Source organism: Sander lucioperca, chromosome 5 (genome assembly GCF_008315115.2).
Source record: "Sander lucioperca isolate FBNREF2018 chromosome 5, SLUC_FBN_1.2, whole genome shotgun sequence".
Classification (NCBI taxonomy): domain Eukaryota; kingdom Metazoa; phylum Chordata; class Actinopteri; order Perciformes; family Percidae; genus Sander; species Sander lucioperca.
The window spans coordinates 2,455,706-2,474,369 of NC_050177.1; the positions used below are offsets into that span (position 1 = coordinate 2,455,706).

Genomic DNA, 18,664 nt, shown 5'->3' on the forward strand with positions numbered 1-18,664 from the left:
GGAGTCACAGCCTGGTTACGAGAAGAAAAAGATGCCAAACATTTCACTTGTCTAATTCCCAGACCCTGTAGTGACAGTCCGGTATGTGACATTTTGGCATTTTCAAATAATGTACTGTTGATTATTACCTACACAATGTAAATACATTCATTGTTCTTGTGTCAATAAAATGTGTTTTCCCGCTCACATTGCAAAAATGAACTGACTCGCTTGGCTTTGAAAACAAATGGAATCGATAACAACAATGTCACATGGACGGACTCAAGGAAGGACTCAATGGAAAAATGCAATAGACCACAACATGCTAATGACACTCTCTCTATAAAGACTTTAATATACAAATCCAGAATGTGTGACTCTTCAGCTGATGAGGCTTATTAAAAGCTGTTTTTCCTCTACTGATTTTGTGGCTATAGCCTAATTCTTCTCACTGTGTATCTTTACATTTTTATTAAGATAGGCAATCTCTTACTCCTTCCCAAAGTTATGGCATCATTGAATGTTCATCTACTATATAATGATGATGGTTTTCGAAATGTGTTTGCAAAGCTGTGTCTCTTTATGTGCATTTAACCACAAGGAGGCAGTGTTGATCTGTTGATGAGAAAAAGGAAGGAGAAAGTTCAAGGTGTAGGATGTCCTCATATGAAGGTGGTCATTTAACGTAAAAGCAGGTTCATTGGAGTGTTGAGGAGATATACAGTAGCTTTGGCCACTCTGTAGGACTACTAACCTCACAGCACAGTATGGAAGCACAGAATATATATGCAGGGAAATGGGGTCCCTGAAGCACTTTACAGTTTAATGAATAAAATATCAAAGAGTAATGGCAGCCATGCAATTATTTATGTCTGTGCATAGCTTTGTTGTTGTTTTTTTGGATTGAGGAAAAAAATATGACCACCCAAATACATCGAGAGAAGTGCTGCCTTAAAGTGCTGTCATGAAGATCACACATTGAACAGATGTGTATACTTCTGCGACACAATGTGCACTTGTGGCAAAGTGATAAAGTGGTAAGTGATACATTTAGTTGATAAAAAAAAACGGCATTAAGAAACAGATAATCGACAGTTAGAATAAACAATGGGATTAGACACGAGTCTTGATACATTTTGTTTTATAAGCTTTTTTTTTTTTTTTTTTTTTTTAAAAAACGTTAACAGTTTTGTTTGTTAGTCTTTGTACTGCATACAACATTACAACCATAGACGGTAGGTTACAACCTATTTTATACAGTCTATGGGTACAAACCGACCAACAAAACAACTTCACTGAATTCAGTTATTCTTTACTGTAATTATTATCTTCTACGCATTACTACTACTGTGGCATAACGTTAATGACATCGTGTGCAGTTTTAAGTTTAGTACAGGAGTTTACGAGCGGCTTATGAAAGCATCACGTCACTATGGTAACTCAACGCTGACACTTCTGACTGAAAGTCCGTGTGAAGAAATTTTAGCGTTAGCTAGCTAAGACAAAATAGAGCTAGCTACGTATCTTAGTAAATAATAAAAGCAGGCTTGAAAAGGCAAAAGCATGATGGACAAACTTGAAGACTTCGAGAGTTTTTTGAAGAATGTTGATAAAATAAGTGAGTAATATAGCTAGCGGTGAACCTTTTTAACGCTAAAAATGGCTAACGTTATCTTGTGCCAGAATCAAGGGGAGCAAAATGAATGTATTAGTTTGCTAAATAGCTTTACAATCGGGTCAGGTATTGTTTTACCAGCTACTGTAGAAACAGTTACTGTAAGTTAAGTTAACGTAACGTTACCAACTCACTCAAATTATTGTTGTAACGTTAGTTCAGACAGTCAATTGTTTTTATAAAGCTAAAAGTCCATTGTTTTTATAAAGCTAAAAGTTAGACATTAACGTTACCACTTAGGCTAACGTTACGTACAATGACGTTAACGTTACTGTTTCATGCAACCATACTTGGGACTAGCTAGCTAGCTATTTTGTTGTAGCCTATATGATCATGTCCACTTTGATGAAGTTGTTGGAAAGTTGTAACGTTATTTGTATATGGTAATTTGTATGTGGTAATAAATGCAAGTAGCTAGGTTAGAATTAGGAAAATATGTATGAAACTTCAATCAAGTAAAAAAAAAATGAAAACGTTAATTACGTAAATTACAAATAATATTACACGTAATTAACGTAGCCGTAACTACACACACTGTAACCTACACAAGTCTCCGTAGCGTGAGGAATTCACAACAGTAACGAGTAACGATGCAGCACATAAAAAATGTATCGGAGTAAAAGTATTTTATTAATCGAAAATATGTACTCAAGTAAAAGTAGTAGAAGTAGGAGAAAAAAATAATACTCCAGTGAGTATAGATACAGCCTTTTAGTACTTAAGTAGAGTAGTGAAGTAGTTCGACTTCGTTACTATACAGCTCATATTTATTTTTTCATTTTTTTTCATATATATATATATATATATATATATTGAATATGTGAGCATAGGCTGTAAACAGTCAAATATATCTTCAGGTGAGATAGTGAAGGATCTAAAGTCCATTGATGTTGAAGTCCAGCAAAAAGCAATGGAGACTGCTGATTGCTACATTGCTGCCTTGGATGAACCGTGCAGGACAAAAGTCAACAAGACTACAATCAACACAAACCCACCACTTCAGCCTTCCTTGGTAAATACAATGCACACAAAGTCACCCAAGTACAGTTGCACTTCTTCTCATGTTCTCTGTCTGTCTCAGTCTCTCTCTCTCTCTGTCTGTGCCTTGGTCTGTCCCTCGATTTGTCTGTCTGTCTCTCTGACTCTGGCTCTCTCTCTTGCCATCTCTATCCCTCTCAACACATCACACAAACACACAGAGCACATATTCACCACTTCTTGTTGTCTATCTTGTCCTTTTGATTTAAGAAAGAACAAGGTGATGTACAGTAAGTACTGTAATGACTAGGTAGGTAGTTATTTTTAAACATTCTATTTTATCGTTCTTTTCCTGTTTTACAGGGTCTGCAGAATGAAAGTCCAGGTGAGCGTGTTACGTGGTTGTCCCTTGCACTTAATTTAAACATTGTTTAAGCAGACGTATATGTCCTTCTTGTGCATAGCAAGAAAAGTTTCTCTGAGCCAAACAAAATACAGCAATAAATATACTCTATGTATCTGTTTTTTTTCTTCAAAGATTGTTCTGATTTGTGTTCATTATGTATCAGTAAGTAGTTTCTTGTAACATTCAAGGTCTTTTTTTTATGTGGCCAGTTGAAGTTTAGAGCAGCCGTGACATTTTCCTGAGGCACAGTGAGATTTATCAATAAACTGCATCTGTTTGGCAGGTTGGTGACTCACCATGTGCCATAGTATGAAGAGAGATGTGTTACAAGGTGTGTCCTTAGCATTACAGTGGCCCTCTGGAATTTTTGTTTTGAGGGTGACCATGTTTTGCTCTATGTCCCACTTTCCTGCTCAGACCAGTTAGCTGGCAGAGGTTTGATAAGGGTGTGAAGTGAACTCGTCACTCCCTTATCAAACTGTCAGTATGTCAAGGTGAGGAGGGTTCTGCTATGGGTTAGAGGAAATGAATGATTGGACGTGAGTGATATGTTTTTGTTGGTTTGTTTGTGATTTGAAGCCTCTTACAATGCTTAGTGGATAGGAGACTTGTAGTATTGACTGTTTAGTCCACCAAGGCCCTACACTTCAGAGATATTTATGCATCAGACAATGTGGGAGAAGCCACACAAAACTGCTAGGTATAGGTTAGCATGCAGCACATTTATATGATGAGAAGTTGCTGTGGTGATATTAAAAGCTGTTATTACTTTGTTTTATATATGTCGTATATAAAACGTTTTTCATCATATTAACACTTCTTTTCAATTAATTCTGGGGTGAAATTCATCAATAACAGTTAAGCTGCAAATGCATAAATGTTTTAGACCTCTGTGTGTCAAACCACTAATATTGAAGTTAACATAGCTTACATTGAATTCGCAAAATTAGGACATAAAAAGTAATTATGTGTTTGAGGCTGGGAAGATGGCATTTTTTTAAATGACCTCCAACTGATATTTATTACATTGGACTTAAAGCAATATCTGTCTTTGGGAGAACATTCTTAGCATTAACAATTACACACGGACCCTCTGGGTTTTCGATAGTCACCAAAGATGGGTGATCAGTGTTTTTTTCCGATGAGTTTTTATTAGACTGGACAGTATTGATGATTGGATTTTGCTATCTGAAGTATTACCTGATGATAAATATCTTTAGAGTTCTCTCCTTTTCTCTTCACTCATGCTTAAGAGTTTTACTTTTCCTATCTTTTTTTTTTTTTTTACCAGTGAATTTCATGACGATTATGGAGAGAGATGCTGAAGACAGGAGTGTAAGGAGGATTGCAAAAGCAAAAAAGGCAACTGGTGTGTGATTCTCTGTTCCTTAAAGATGCTGTAGGAGGTGAACAGTTTGCATACTTGCTGCTCTGTTGGGCAAGCAATACGTCCTTTTAAATGTTGTACCTTTTGTTACTGCAGCTCTCAAAGACAAGGGGAATGAAGCTTTTGCTCAAGAAGACTATGAAACTGCTGTGCAGTATTACAGTGATGGCTTGGCTGAACTACGGGACATGCAGCCATTGTACACCAACCGAGCACAAGTGAATATCTTCAACTATGTTTTTCATCTTTCAAATGTTTTATAACGACAACACAAATTGTGTTTTGTAATTTAATCCCATGAGTTTATCACAGATGGGCAAAAGTGACTAAAGAAGAAGAAATCGGAGCTGGTTTTGTGTGCCTTTCACTGTAACATAATGAAAAAACATTTGGTTTCACAGAGGTCGCAAGGCAACCTGCTGCTATTTTAATTTGAATAAGATTATGGCAATGTGCAATTAGGTTAATTTAATAATCAATATGTTCCCTTCCAAAGACCCAGCATCTTGAAAGTCTGCTCTGTGGTATATTAATAACCAAACAATGCTACACGACTAATCACATTCTTTACTTTGTGAGCCCACTCAGGCCAAGTTTATTTTGTGTCTGTTTTTTAATGCCCAGTTACCACCTGTCCAATGTTTAAATCTATTTAGGCCTACATCAAGCTGGGGAAGTACAAGGAGGCCATCAGTGACTGTGAATGGGCCCTGAAGGTAAGACCGAGCTGGGAACTGGGGTCAGTGTCTGATTCATCATAGTGTCATCTGAGGTACTGTTCTTTGTGAAGCTTGGAGCTCAGAGGAGATATATTTAGTAGGAAAATGGGTTGAATGGGTTAACAGTGGGCTATGCTCTGTCCTGCACTGAAACAGAAACAGTAATGGATACACGATACAGGTGATGGCGCAGTGGATATGACACATGCCTTTGGTGTGGGAGATCTGGGTTCAATTCCCACTGCAATACATCAACCAATGTGTCCCTGAGCAAGACACTTAACCCCTAGTTGCTCCAGAGGTGTGCATCCTCTGACATATGTAGCAACTGTAAGTCGCTTTGGATAAAAGCGGCGGCTAAATGACATGTAATGTAAGCAGCAGTGCAGAAATGTTCTGTGGCGAGAAGGTTGTGTTTTAAAAAAGTGGACAAAAATGAATAGCGTTCATGAGTTCTTCCTAATTTGGTAGTTTGTTTGGAGTTATGTTTTCTTCAGGTTACTCAAGCCAAATGCAAGTTTACAATGAAAAATTCTTCCTCTAGTTTTGGAGGACAAGTACGCTCTATAAAGCAACTGTGATTTTCTGTAATATATCTGTAACACATTTCTGGAGTTGAGGGTGTCTCTGAAGTTCAGATTGAAGATTTCTCCCTTCCTGTGCTAGTGTTGTCAGCAGAGACATAACTTCACCATTATGTAGATGTGTTGATGATGAAGCGCTTTAACTTATACACTCCCTTGATCATTTTCTCTCTGTCAGTGTAATGAGAGGTGCATTAAGGCGTACCTACACATGGGGAAAGCATATCTGGCATTAAAGAAATATAATGAGGTGAGAATGATTTCCTGTCATTACATCTAATCACAGATAGCATCTTATCTAGCTATAGCAGAAACATGGCTACATAATGAAAGTTGTATGCCAGGAATATAAAATGAGAAAACAAGCAGTATTTTTAATAGGCATACATTAACAGGAAAATAGGCTTATATTTAACATTGATATCTGGTTAAATTCTTTGTTCCTACAAGTATTGTAAAGTGCATGATAGTTTTCTATATACCACTCTTGTGCTGATATACTGTTGTATTTTGGAGTGACCAGAATCATATTGATTTCCATAAGTTTAGAAGTGAAGCATATCATATAACCAGTAATGATCAAAATTCTTCTCTTTTTCAGTCCAGAAACTGCTTTGAAAAGATTGTGGAAATTGAACCTGCAAGGGAAAAGATGGTGAAAGGTAAAGAAAATGTAGTTCTTTTTTTAGGGGTTAGGAAAACTTTAATATATTCAAGCCCTTTAGTGATAACTGCCCTCATTTGCTATGTATCATTTCCAATCATTTTAAGTTGGTGCACATCAATGTTTTTCCCCACATGATTCAGTTTGGTTATTATTCCATTAAATCATTTATACATTGTTGGTAATGGTCTTGCCACATATACCTCAAATTTGAAGTTAGACCGGAGCCCATCAACAGTAGAGTGGACACTCTCCATTGTTGTTGAGTTGTTTGTCAGTGATGTGGTCTCACTGACTGCAGCCCATTTAATTGCAAGACTTAATGCTAACCTGAAGCTTAATGTCACTCTGTTGCCCAACCAAAACATACATTTTGTTTTCTTCCCAGTAATTATAATCCTAATTGTGTTTTTATACTTAACTTTTTTTTTTTTACAAATACTTTTGAAAATGATTCATCCAGCTATAAACTCTGAAAAATGTCTCTCTACATATTGCGCTAAATGTTTGGTCAGAACCTAACCTTCCTTTACTTTGTGGCTATCATCACACATATGTACACCATTTTGCAGTATCTTTGCTGTTGTCCTATGTGGTGCAGCAGTACATTTCTAATACTTTTGGTTATGCGTACTGCTATGGTGGTATGATGGTAATAACTTTCTGTCAGATCACAGTCTGCTTTCTCTTCTTTCCTCTTTATCTCCTTTGCTTTCTTCATGCAGAACACCTGACCCAGGTACATTTGGAAGAGGTTAGAGCGAGTCAGGAGATGAATGCAATGCAAGAGTTTGACAAGGGAGAGGCCAATGCCACAAAAGTGCCCCAGCTGCTGGAGAAGCTGTCAAGGCCCGGCCAGATTCCCTTGTACTACTGTGGAGGATTGGAGATTCTGTCACAAGCAGTTACTGACTGTAAGTGTTCTTTTGGGAGAAGTTTATTTCTACAATTATCCTTTTCCTTTAATCTCTTTGTACCCACTCTTACTTCAATAACCTGCTTCACTGATCTACCAACTGTTTTTCCCGGTTCTATGGCTAAAAGTATCAGAAAACTATCAGCCTTCAGGCTAGGGTTACGAAGACTCACATGAGAAAAACAGAGTCAATATAGTACCTAAGTACTCACAGCGAGCATTTTTGGGCATGGCATCAGGTGAAACAGGGCAGCTGCAAAAACTGATTGTTTCATGTCTTGTTCTATGACGATGGAAGAGAGCGGAGACCTAACACTGTCCTTCACTGATTTCTCTTCATGCTCCATTTGCTTGTCACAGTAAAGCGCCTTTCCATTATAGAGTATAAAGCCACACTGACAGAGCAAAACCTCAGAGGAGAGGTATATGTACCATAACACTATGTAACACTATAAAATTACACTTAAACAGCTGCATAAAAAAATGCTTTTCAGAACAATTTAGTTTGTATTTTTATTTCATTATCAGATCAATAAAAACAAGTTGTCTGCTATTTGGCGATGCCTGGAGAGGAGTAAAACCTCCAGTGCTGGTATGATTTGATTTGTGACCTGTTTCTGATCATCACATTTAGCAGAATTAGACATTCCCTTGGTGTATACTGTAAATGATGATGTAATTTGGTTGCTGAACTGCTGAGTGGGCTGTTCCGAGACAGCAGTGTCAGCTGTTCCATCAGTTAAGTGACATGAATAATAAACTTTAAAAATGAAATGACTAACATCAAAATATTGTATGAGCTTGTAGTGTACAGGGTTGTGTAGGCAATGTTAGATGTATTTGGTGTTGAGAGCAGCTATAAAGGGGGGTTGTTATGGGATAACAGCAAACACTACAGTATTAAGCCTTCTGGGGCTGTCTTGGGTGCAATTTAATGAAACACCTGTGATAGCAGGTGTCCATTCCATAACCTCAGTGGCAGTACCTGCATTCAACCCTGTCAGATTTAGAGTAGTTAAGATAGTGAATGGTAGTAGCTGTCCGTTGGCTTTGTAAATTTATGACAGCCTAGCCTGAGGTCCTGCAGATGGACAGCGTCTCTGGAAGATACCAGGATTATCATTGCTGCTATCGTCTCATTACATGATGTGTTTTTTTTTTAGAGTTTATTTATAGTTTTTATATACTTTATATAGAGCAAGCATATCAGTTTTAGATTGCTACTGACTATTTTATCTAAAGAAATGAAAACCATGACGGAGATGGGTTTGACTTTTTTGAAGGCATATATAGCAAATTTCAGCATTTTTTATTTAATTAATTTATTGAGTTCTTCTTTGAACACAGGCGTATTTCCAAGGTGGCAAACTGAATCACTTGCAAGGGCCCGTTCTCTACCCAAAACATTGTTAGAGGGCCTGCTCTCTCTATGGACCCCAGTGTAACCACACTGCCTGCACATGTCTGTATTTACTCCCCTGGTCAAGAGTGAGTTGTTTTTTTAGGGGACCCAGTATTTCTAGCAGCGTCCCTGAGCAAGAAAAACAGCTCATAAAAACTTTGTTGAAAAAGAGCACTGGCCGACACTAACTCTTCATCAAAGTACCACTAAAAACAAGAGACAACAAATCCCATACTGCAACTTGATGGGGGAAATGATTCCAGACGACAAATCACATCTAGCTTTAGCTTAGAACTAGCACAGTGCCTGTTGCTCAAGGTTTCAGAAGAGTGAAATCAAACAGGCTAGGCAGGAATATGCCTCTCACGTCCCTAATTTCTTCTTAGTATGGTAAACAGAACTGTGATCTTGTGCTTGTGGAAAATTTGTTGGGCACAAGATTGCAAGATATGTATTTACCAAGTCCTCTACTGAATGAAAAGGGGCCATTGTAGACAGGCTGCAGCTGCTCTCCACCAGTTAGTTCACCACTCTCCTGTCAGCTGCTGATATTTTTGTAAATGATTTTGACCCGAGAAATGACTTTGAAACTCCACACTACTGATGTAACTCGTTTTAGCTGTTGCCAAAAGGCAGAAATTGTGGCTTTTGGAAAACAACCTAGCAGTACAATTTATCAAGGTCAATGGCTCTCTCCGGAGTTTTTTTAATTTGTTATATTTCAGCTAAGAAAGAAGCTGTAAACAAGTAGTTCTGACATGCTTCACACCATTGCTGCTCTCATACAGGACTTGTATAATTTCAGGTACTTTGACCACACAGCCAAGACGGATGAAATTGGTCAAGTGAAGATTGTCACTCAGTAAACCGAGTAAAATGACCAGTAAATCATTGTGTAATGCTAACTCTCTATTTTGTTTTAACTTGTATGTATCACTGTTTGTAATACGCTGTATTCCTTTGCACTGTGCAGAATGGCAAACGTTTCTTATCAAATCACTCTTTTTTCTTCATTTAGATGAATAAAAGTGTACTGTCACATGATATAATACCTGTCTCACAGTGCCATTCAATGGAAAAGGGCAACACTTACATAACTCACAACTGAAAGGATCTCAGCAGGGCTGACATTACAAGCTTTTCCCCCTAAAAGTGCTCCCTCACTGCTCTGCTCTACGTTCTGTAGATGCCAACTCATTATAAGTGGAAAATAGACCATTCCTCTCTTCATCTGTCCACACATTTTATTTATTCTTTTCTCTTGTGCCCTTGACTGTAAACCGGTGAACAAAGCAAGCTAAACTAAGAGAGACGTGTTGTGTTTCTCTAAAACCCACAAGGCTACCTGGTGATGATATGTAGTTTTCTGCCTTCTTACACTATCTACTGTTCTCTTTTAACAGGTACAGGCCAGACCCTTTTCAGAATGAACAATGGCTTTAGTATCATCAGCAGCAATGACACGGTGAGGAGGTAAGGAGACCAGAGGGAGAGGTAGCGGTCAGCCCTCAGTGGAGCTTTGACAGATGGAACCAGAGACAGGGGCATACAGAGACAATGATGGCCTAAACTAGAGAGATCATTCTCCGCCAGCCCTCGTCCTCTCTCGCTGGTTGTTTGTGTGGTCGCGAGAGGAAAAGATGATCACACTGAAGATTGAGATGAGCACTGAAATGAGCAAAGGCCCTGTGTTTTGTCCATGAAAGAGGGGGTGTTTTGTACAAGATACAAATTATGACTCCCTCATGTCAGATCAGTAAGGTTATTATTAACTTGTCACACACTTTCCATCTTGCCCATTGTCAGCACTATCATTATTCAAGTTAGAACACAGTGTCACGAAAATAGAGTGCAACAAATTTGTAGTCTGAGCTTGATGAAGATGGTCAATAAGGATACTGTTGTGAGATATAGCCAGATGCAACCAAGTAAAAGCCATGTCACAAAGAAGGCCAGTGCATTGTTGCCTACTATAGAAAGCTTTAAAGGAGTGGGGTCTGAATATTTTAGTCAAGGTGCTCCCTGGTATTGAACGCACAGGTCTCCAAAAAAGTGCAAAAAAAGAAGAAATTATAAAAATTCTATTATAGAAAAAAGGTATTGTCAAGATGGCTAATGTTATAATTTATAACAGATAATAGGATAAGAAATCAGGCTATAATCTTCATCAAGAAGCAGCACATACAAGCTTCCTCAGGGCAGAGACAACATTTGCAAACCCCTTAGTAGAATAACAGATGCCTTCTCAGGTAGCATGTGAGTGATGGCCAAGTGGCTATGTCACAAGGTGCTTACATCAAATATAGATAAATGGAAGGGCAAAGTGCATTATGATGTTTACATGTAAGTGTAGTATTAGTTCCAATGCATACCTCATCAGTGTTTGCTAAAAAAAACATGTTTCATGCTTTTACACTTATTTTATTTATATAGCTGTACTGAAATACATTTTCCTCATTCAGTATTTTTTGATAGTAGAATGCTCTTTGGTACATACAAACTTCATATCCATATGAAATGAAATGGCATCTTGCTCTTGTGAATTATGTTGAATGTGTCTGATGTAATTAACTGATGTTTGACCCTAAAGTAAATATTGGACATGTGTCATGTGTTACATTCTGATTTTGTAGTTTTAATTTGGTTTCCATCCTTTATGTTGTGTTGAGATACATCTTTACTGGCATACTTGAGTTTTACTTTCTCTACAGTTGCCTGTTGCAGAAAACAAAGGATCCAGACAGCCAGGAGTTGTGTGTGTCTGTTCTGAAATTATGGAGGGTTATTTGTTGTGGAAACGGTATGTAATTATTGAGTTACACTTCCTTTTCTGTCTTTGTCCAAGTAGCAATTTCCTCTCACTGAGTTAGCAGGAAATAAAAATAAAAATTAAGTAATTGAAATACTTATATAATCCTCTATAATTGCATTGTGTTATTACTGCACAGCTTGTCAATGTGATACTTGCACCTTCTCTTTTGTCAAGCCTTTATTTGCACAAGCTGTGTGGGCACATCAACTGTTTGTGCCAACTGTGATCATTTCTTTAAACGGCTATTCACGTGTGTGTGTGTTAATACCATATGAACAACAACGCATTTCTTCCGTATCAACACAAGTACAGCGTTCATGTAATTGGGTTTATGGACTAGGTTGTTGTTTCTTTGGGAACACAACACAGTACTGTGTTCAGTGAGCTCATTTTTTCATTCATGTTTTCCTTTTGCTTTCAGATGAAAACCAGAAAATGTTGATGACATGCCCAGTCACCAGACGGTCCATTGTTTACTTGGTAACATCAGAGCATGTTGCTGTGCAGGAAGAATGCCTGGCATTAATATGTTTGTACTCACAGATGCCACATGGCAGACGTTTGGCCATTGACAACCTGGATGTGCACATGTAAGACATTTATTTATGTTGTCCATTAGATGCAACTAATGAGAGCAATAACATAGCTGGAGTAAGCATATACTAATAGGTAGACAGAGATGGTAGGCTTACTGTATGTTCTAATGAGCCAAATCATTTTGTAACCCTTTTTCCTTTATCCCTTCCCATCCCTATGCTTTTTGCATTTCACATTGTTCCCTTTCTAATGAAATCAGTCCAGGGGCTTTAGGTCAGCCCTGGGCCATTTGTTTGTGATCGTTAGTCAAACTGCCATGTCCATTTAATGAGATTTCAAGACATATATTATTCACCATTGTTCTGGGACATACAGTATTATCAGCTGCAGCTGATTGGATTTTCAGAGGATTAGGAAAAAGTAATACTATTGCTCCTTTTTGGCATTATTATAATACTGATATATTATTCTTTCTATCCTCTTTCTCTCGCTCTTCTTTTTCCTCTCTTGTTCTTTATCTTGCTCTACTCTTAATCTGGATCTAAAGGTTAGTGAGGAACCTCATGGCGTGCATCTCAAAGCCAAAGCAGCAGCAGGAGAACACAGCAGTCAACATTCTGGAGAACTTTGCAGCAGAAAACAAGTATTACTGATATGCAGCCTAACTAAAACACCACAGTTATTCCAGTTATTAGTATATCCTCACACCTTAGAACATGTTGAATTTGATCTCTGGACGAGGAAATACATATTTTCAGATACAGAATTCAGAATATGACCCACCAGATAGTCCATTTTCCTCCCACACATCCTATCCATGGATATTAAAAGCATTTTAAAATCCATTGTTGCATCATGTCAGGAAGGGTCCACTGAGAAATTGAAAGTGTGACATCTTTAATAATTCAATAAGTGCTATCCAAATGTTTATGTCAGTTGAAAGCAAAAGGCCATTCTCAACCTGTTTTTCTCTTGGTGCCTCCATGAAAACAAAACATGAAAGGACAACCCAGGCTCTCCAACACAGCAGGAAATAAGTCGAAGTGTCAAGCAGCGAAATGGGGAGATCAATTCTCCCTGTCTATAGCTCAAAGAGAGTTACTGTATTATACTGTATATCCTACAGAGGTTTATCTTCAGTGTAGAGGCTCAGCTGGGTCAATGTTGGGCTTTCAAGGATATTTTTGGAGTAAAAATGAATACACTACACAACAGGTCCAAATTTCACATTGATTCCGAATCTTACAAATCTCTCTATATACAGTCTGGGTCTCTGGTGGTTTCTGATGCACTATAGGCACTTATTTGTTTAATAGGGGAAGGCCTTTAACCATTGTGCGTATGTATGGTGGGTGGTAATGGCGCAGTGCATATGACACATGCCTTTGGTGTGGGAGATCTGGATTCAGTTCCCACTGCGATACATCAACCAATGTGTCCCTGAGCAAGACATTTGTTGACATGGAGCAACTTGACCCCTAGTTGCTCCAGAGGCGTGCGGCCTCTGACATATGTAGCAACTGTAAGTCGCTTTGGATAAAAGCGTCAGCTAAATGACATGTAATGTAATGTATAGATATATACAGATATACATATTATGTATCTTACATGTATATCAGATATATCTTTCAAATACTTTTTCTTACAGATTTTGCATTCTTCTAAGGGACGTGTTGACAGACTCTGTTATTGTGCCATTCACAAAACTACTGGTAAGATATGTACTGTAGATACAAAGTTTCATATTGATTTACGGTATGCGCTGAATATGTATCAGTGTGTTTATGTGTGTGTGTGTGTGTGTGTGTGTGTGTGTGTGTGTCTGTTTTCTTCATTTTTTAGAGTAATATAAGCAAGTCCAATCAGCATGTCCTTGCATCACTGATATCAGTTATTGGCTGTCTGGCTCGAGATGACGTCATCTGTCACAGTTTTGCTCATGATCAAGAATGTTGGAAGGCCTTTGTGGAAGCCATTGTTAGTATCTTCACAGACTGGAGTCTTTGCATCGACAAGTACAAATCACTTGTTCACTGAGTTGAATTCAGATGCCACAGCACTTAATTATTGTTAATTACTATACTATAAATATAAATACAAGACGTACAACACCACAGTATAGTCTGAATGACACAATTAGACAATTTATGTAGTCTGTTTTGGCTATTATGAAAATGTTTAGCTGGTTTTTAAACTCACTATGCATTTAATTCAATGTAGCTTATGTTGGCTGTCATTGCAGAGGCAGTGCAGTGCATGTGAATGCAAAGAGGTAATTTACCCTATGCTTGGTTTGATCATCAACCTTTCGGCTATCACCTCTCCAATCATTCAGGTAAGACAAGTGATGTGTGATACTTACCTTGCCTGGGGTGTCAGTTATGCATGGCTATGAGTGCAAAAATCAACTTCTGTCCTTATCTCTTGCCGTCTTAATAGTGGGCACTGTATTAACTGATGTAACGATGATACTGTATCTTAGGTTGAACTGAATTGTCATTCAGGGTGGGGCCACCTTAAAAGAATTATATGTTTTGACACAAGATTCACTCCACACCACTTCAGAATATACTGTATTGTAAAAAGCATTTAAAGCCAATGGACAAGGGAAGAAGAGGGAGCCATGATGTGTGATGTCACCTATTCAGAGATGAAATGTATGTGAAAATTGGTTTAGCCACGTTTGCTCTCCTTTCTGTAGGAGCATGCTGTTTCACTCTGTGACTGCTGCCTGGGCCTGCTGAGGGATAGTGACGGAGGAGTCATAACTGTGAGTGAACCTTACTTTAGCACTTCACTACAGTACTCAGGAGGGTTGAAAATCCCTTTACCCCGATTTTCCACCAGCTTTCCGAACGCAGGGCGGCTCGCGTGAAATAGGCCTAGTGCGTTTTTTGAGCGGAGCAGAGAGCCGCTTCACCAACGCTTCTGGGACGCGCCGTGACGCGGGTGCTGAAATATCAAACATTGACTTGAATGGCCGCGATTGCTCGTGGGGGTCGCGGTGCCTCCGGAACGCAGCGCAGACGCGCCCGGTAGAAAAACACATCATATACTGTATGTACAGTAGTTGCTTCACTGTATCATGACTGCCATTCTGGTTGTATTACCGTGTCGGACCAAGAAAGGTTTGAAAAATATTAGTACTGAGAAAGTTTTACAGTTGTTGAAAACACTTGTTTAAAACTTTCTCTTGTTTGTTTTCCAAACTTCCATACATCCTATAGGGCATAAAACCATCCTTTCAGGTAACTAGACGAAAATAAAAGACACGTGTCTTGAGTAATGGGCCTTTTCTTGTGAGCACACTGGCAATGTGCCCCAAAAGGTGGAATCAGCAATCCATAATGTTCAGAAGATTGTATATATGTGTCATTACAGATGATTAAAACTTCAGCTCCAGGTGCTGTTGTCTGTGCTAATGGCTGTTATAGCAGTTTCACACTGCCTATGCAATGCCCTCAGAGTCCCACACTTCCAACCATCTGTCACGTTCCTCAGTTTTAGTGCGCACTCACTGCGTGGCTGGAACTTTTTCTTCATTGTCACCTGATTTCAACATTTTTATTGAATAACCTGAAAGTTTTTCTCTGGTCTTGTCTTATCTTGACTTCACTTTCCTCTCTAATACATCATAATGATAACAAAGCCCTAAAGCCCAAAATATTGCTGCTGGGCTGTTTTAAAATAAAACGTATGTCCATTTAGGTTTAGCTTTCTTGAGAGGAAGATTAAGGACCATGCATGCGTGAGCCAAGGAGTGTTAGAAACTACCTAGTTTGTCCATGCCATTTACTGCTATTGTAGTCACTTTGCTCCAACCGTGAAAGAAAATGCCACTCTAGTAAACAATTTAGTAAACATTCAAAGACTAAGCCACTAGGAAGCAAAAAAAACTCCAAAACAAGCTAACAGACACACAGCCTAACATATAGTATTACTGCCGTAAAAAGTTGGCCAGCAAACAAATTCCTTTTAACAAACATGAAGCAACAATATAATCACATTGGAGCTGTAGTTGGAGTATGTGGTAGGCTCTTAACTCGGATTTGGTCACGTGATATGATCGTTTTGCAATATTGCCCACCTCTACTGGGGAGGCAGTGCACAGTGGGTATTCAGTATTCTGGGAAAACTACGCTTCCATTCTCTTTGTCTCCAGAGCTGGTTTTCTCTCTGCTAGCTTTCTTTCTCCCACAGAAGTTTTCTCTTGATCCTCTGCTATCCTGTCTGCTTTTCCCATACCTATTTCGTCTTCTACATTTCTCTGTCCTCTATTATCTCCATTTCTAATGCCAACATTCTTCTTTGTCTTCCAGAGAGCCACGGGTGTGCTGAGCACTGTCCTCCCGCAGTCCCCTGAGGCCATTCAACATGTTATTCAGGGGAATGTGGTCCGGACCATGCGCAGGCTGCTAAAGGTGCATAACTGTACATACTGTACAGCACAAGTATCTGTGCTGTACATACTGTACAGCACAAGTATCTGTGAAAACATCAACACTAATTTGTATTTTACTTGTGGAAGGATATTCTATTTCCCAACCATCTTTAAATTGATGCATTATTCTTAGAACGGCCCATGGCGACATATACCCTTAAACATTCCCTGTCATGATCTAAAGACATGATGAAAACATGCTATTGAAAAAAACAACTACTTTTGTATAACGTTCTGTACTTATATTAACGTTTCTGAATGGGATCAATATTTGGAGTATGTATTCTTCTACTAATTCCACTACAGTTTATTTTTTGTCGGCATGATGTTAGAGTTTACAAATATACATTCAAATTGTTTAATGTCTTGTTGATTTTGTGTCTGCCTACCCAGGGAACAGGGCAGACTGCCACTAAGTACGCCATTAAGACTCTGACTGTGTGCACTGCTGCCAGTCACTCGGCACGGGAGGAACTGGTGAAGTCTGATAAAAGTGAGAAATGACTGACGTGTTACCATTTCTTTTACAAGCTCTTTCATTAGTTTATGAATAATATTTTAGGGTCGACGTAATATGCAATTGAAGTATATGTGTGTGTGTCTACATTTGTATGCATACTGCATGAATGTGAGTGCACTGTACAGTACGTATATCTGTTGATTCCCATGTCATTACACGTGTGTTTGTTATTAATTCAAAAATGCTATTCCTTTCTTATTCCCTATACATTTATCATTCTACACAGAGCTGTCTATTTTACGTCATTTGCTGGGTTCAAGCCTTGATGAGATGGTGTTAGGAAATGCAGCCCTGTGCTTGGCCCACTGCTTTGAATTGGAGGGAGTTGCCAGGACCCTGCTGGGCACTGATATTGTGCTGCTGCTGCTGCGCCACGCTGCAGGGGACGCTAAGAGGACAGCTGTGCGTCAAAATGCAGCGATTGCTCTGGGGAAGCTGTGTCGATCTGAGCCCAGGTGCCCTCTCACCTCACTCTATAAACCACATGCTGCTGATTACATTCCAGAAACTAGCCTGAATGAGCATTGATAGACAAGATGAAATGCCTCACTGAAATGAGAGAGTGCTGATAGTGATGTTTTGGCTCTGGTCACACATTAGGCAAATGTATTGACTTCAGGCTGACCTGAAATATTCAAAGGTATTTGCATCTCAAAGTCAGTATTCAGACATTGCTTATTATATTTTTTTTATATTGTGCATGTGGTGACTAATGTGTGACTAACCTCACAAACAGTAAAAGCCATAACATCACCACTTTTCTCTTAATATTTGCAGTTGGTTAACTGGTTAATCATGATGGATAGGCTGACAGCCAGCAGCAGATTAAGTCATGTCTTTACTGCACTGAATGCATTTTTAGATTCTGTTTTGACTTCATATTATTGGTCTCAGGTGTGTTGAGGATGTGTTGATCTTTAGTTCACACAAGTGTTGTTTCTTGAGTGTCACCACACTGAACACACTGTCACTGTGCTTTCTTTTAATAAGCTGCTTTCTTCAATTCCAGACATGTGAACAAACTTCGAGAACTGCAGGGCCTTGAGATCCTGCACTCCTGTATGAAGCTCATCACATGAACTTTTGTTTGGGCTTATTGGGGAAAACAAAAATCCACAAAAGAACACCAGTCCTGGTATCATAAAATTTAATAATTATTGTCTTTTCTTTTTTTTTTTTTTTTTTACTTTTTTTCGTTAATTTAGATTCCAATCTATATATATCATTTTTAAATTATATGGATTTTTTTTGCTGTGTTGAGAAGATTCAAAGATTTATTTCATTTGAATAAGATTGTGCTCCTAATTGCTTCATCTACATAAACAAGGTCATAAACATAAGCAATGTTCTTGGCTGTCCTTATTTTTCTTATTTGGTCGTGCTTTTGTGAAAAACACTTGTGTATAGAGGTGCATGTGCAGTCAATTTGATCAGGGTCAGTTATATACGGTGGCCGACAGGGGCAAACGAACTGCAACTTTATGAAACACAAGCAAATTAAGAAAACATCTTCATTAATTTGACAACACATGCGCAGCATTTAGCAAACACGCTGCAAATACACACAACACAACCAAATACACAAACACGCTGCAAATACACACAACACAACCAAATACACAAACACGCTGCAAATACACACAA

General features: G+C 38.5%; 1 protein-coding gene across 3 annotated transcripts; it reads left to right on the plus strand.

The window, feature by feature from the left end:
- The first annotated feature begins 967 nt into the window (after positions 1–967).
- On the plus strand, positions 968–18,360 carry ttc12 (tetratricopeptide repeat domain 12). 3 transcript variants are annotated; one of them, XM_036001577.1, is made up of 21 exons: positions 968–1,016; positions 2,512–2,666; positions 2,996–3,017; positions 4,330–4,407; positions 4,522–4,643; positions 5,082–5,141; positions 5,907–5,978; positions 6,330–6,390; positions 7,118–7,306; positions 10,114–10,183; positions 11,422–11,510; positions 11,944–12,112; positions 12,607–12,702; positions 13,708–13,771; positions 13,902–14,036; positions 14,302–14,394; positions 14,761–14,829; positions 16,379–16,480; positions 16,894–16,993; positions 17,247–17,475; positions 18,030–18,360. In XM_036001577.1, the coding sequence occupies exons 2-21, from the start codon at positions 2,565–2,567 to the stop codon at positions 18,097–18,099; spliced, it is 1,992 nt and encodes a 663-aa protein (XP_035857470.1). In that variant the 5' UTR covers positions 968–1,016; positions 2,512–2,564; the 3' UTR covers positions 18,100–18,360. The 3 variants fall into 3 exon arrangements, with proteins under 3 accessions (XP_035857470.1, XP_031152883.1, XP_031152884.1); XM_031297023.2 differs by lacking the exon at positions 968–1,016 and adding an exon at positions 1,360–1,597; XM_031297024.2 differs by lacking the exon at positions 968–1,016 and adding an exon at positions 3,322–3,369 and having other exon boundaries at positions 2,615–2,666.
- The last annotated feature ends 304 nt before the right edge of the window (positions 18,361–18,664 follow it).

Coding starts and splice junctions, on each gene's coding strand:
- ttc12 (XM_031297023.2), top strand. CDS start 1,543: ATGATGGACAAACTTGAAGACTTCGAGAGTTTTTTGAAGAATGTTGAT. Junction 4,644..5,081: donor TGTACACCAACCGAGCACAA/GTGAATATCTTC, acceptor AAATCTATTTAG/GCCTACATCAAGCTGGGGAA. Junction 11,511..11,943: donor GGTTATTTGTTGTGGAAACG/GTATGTAATTAT, acceptor TTTTGCTTTCAG/ATGAAAACCAGAAAATGTTG.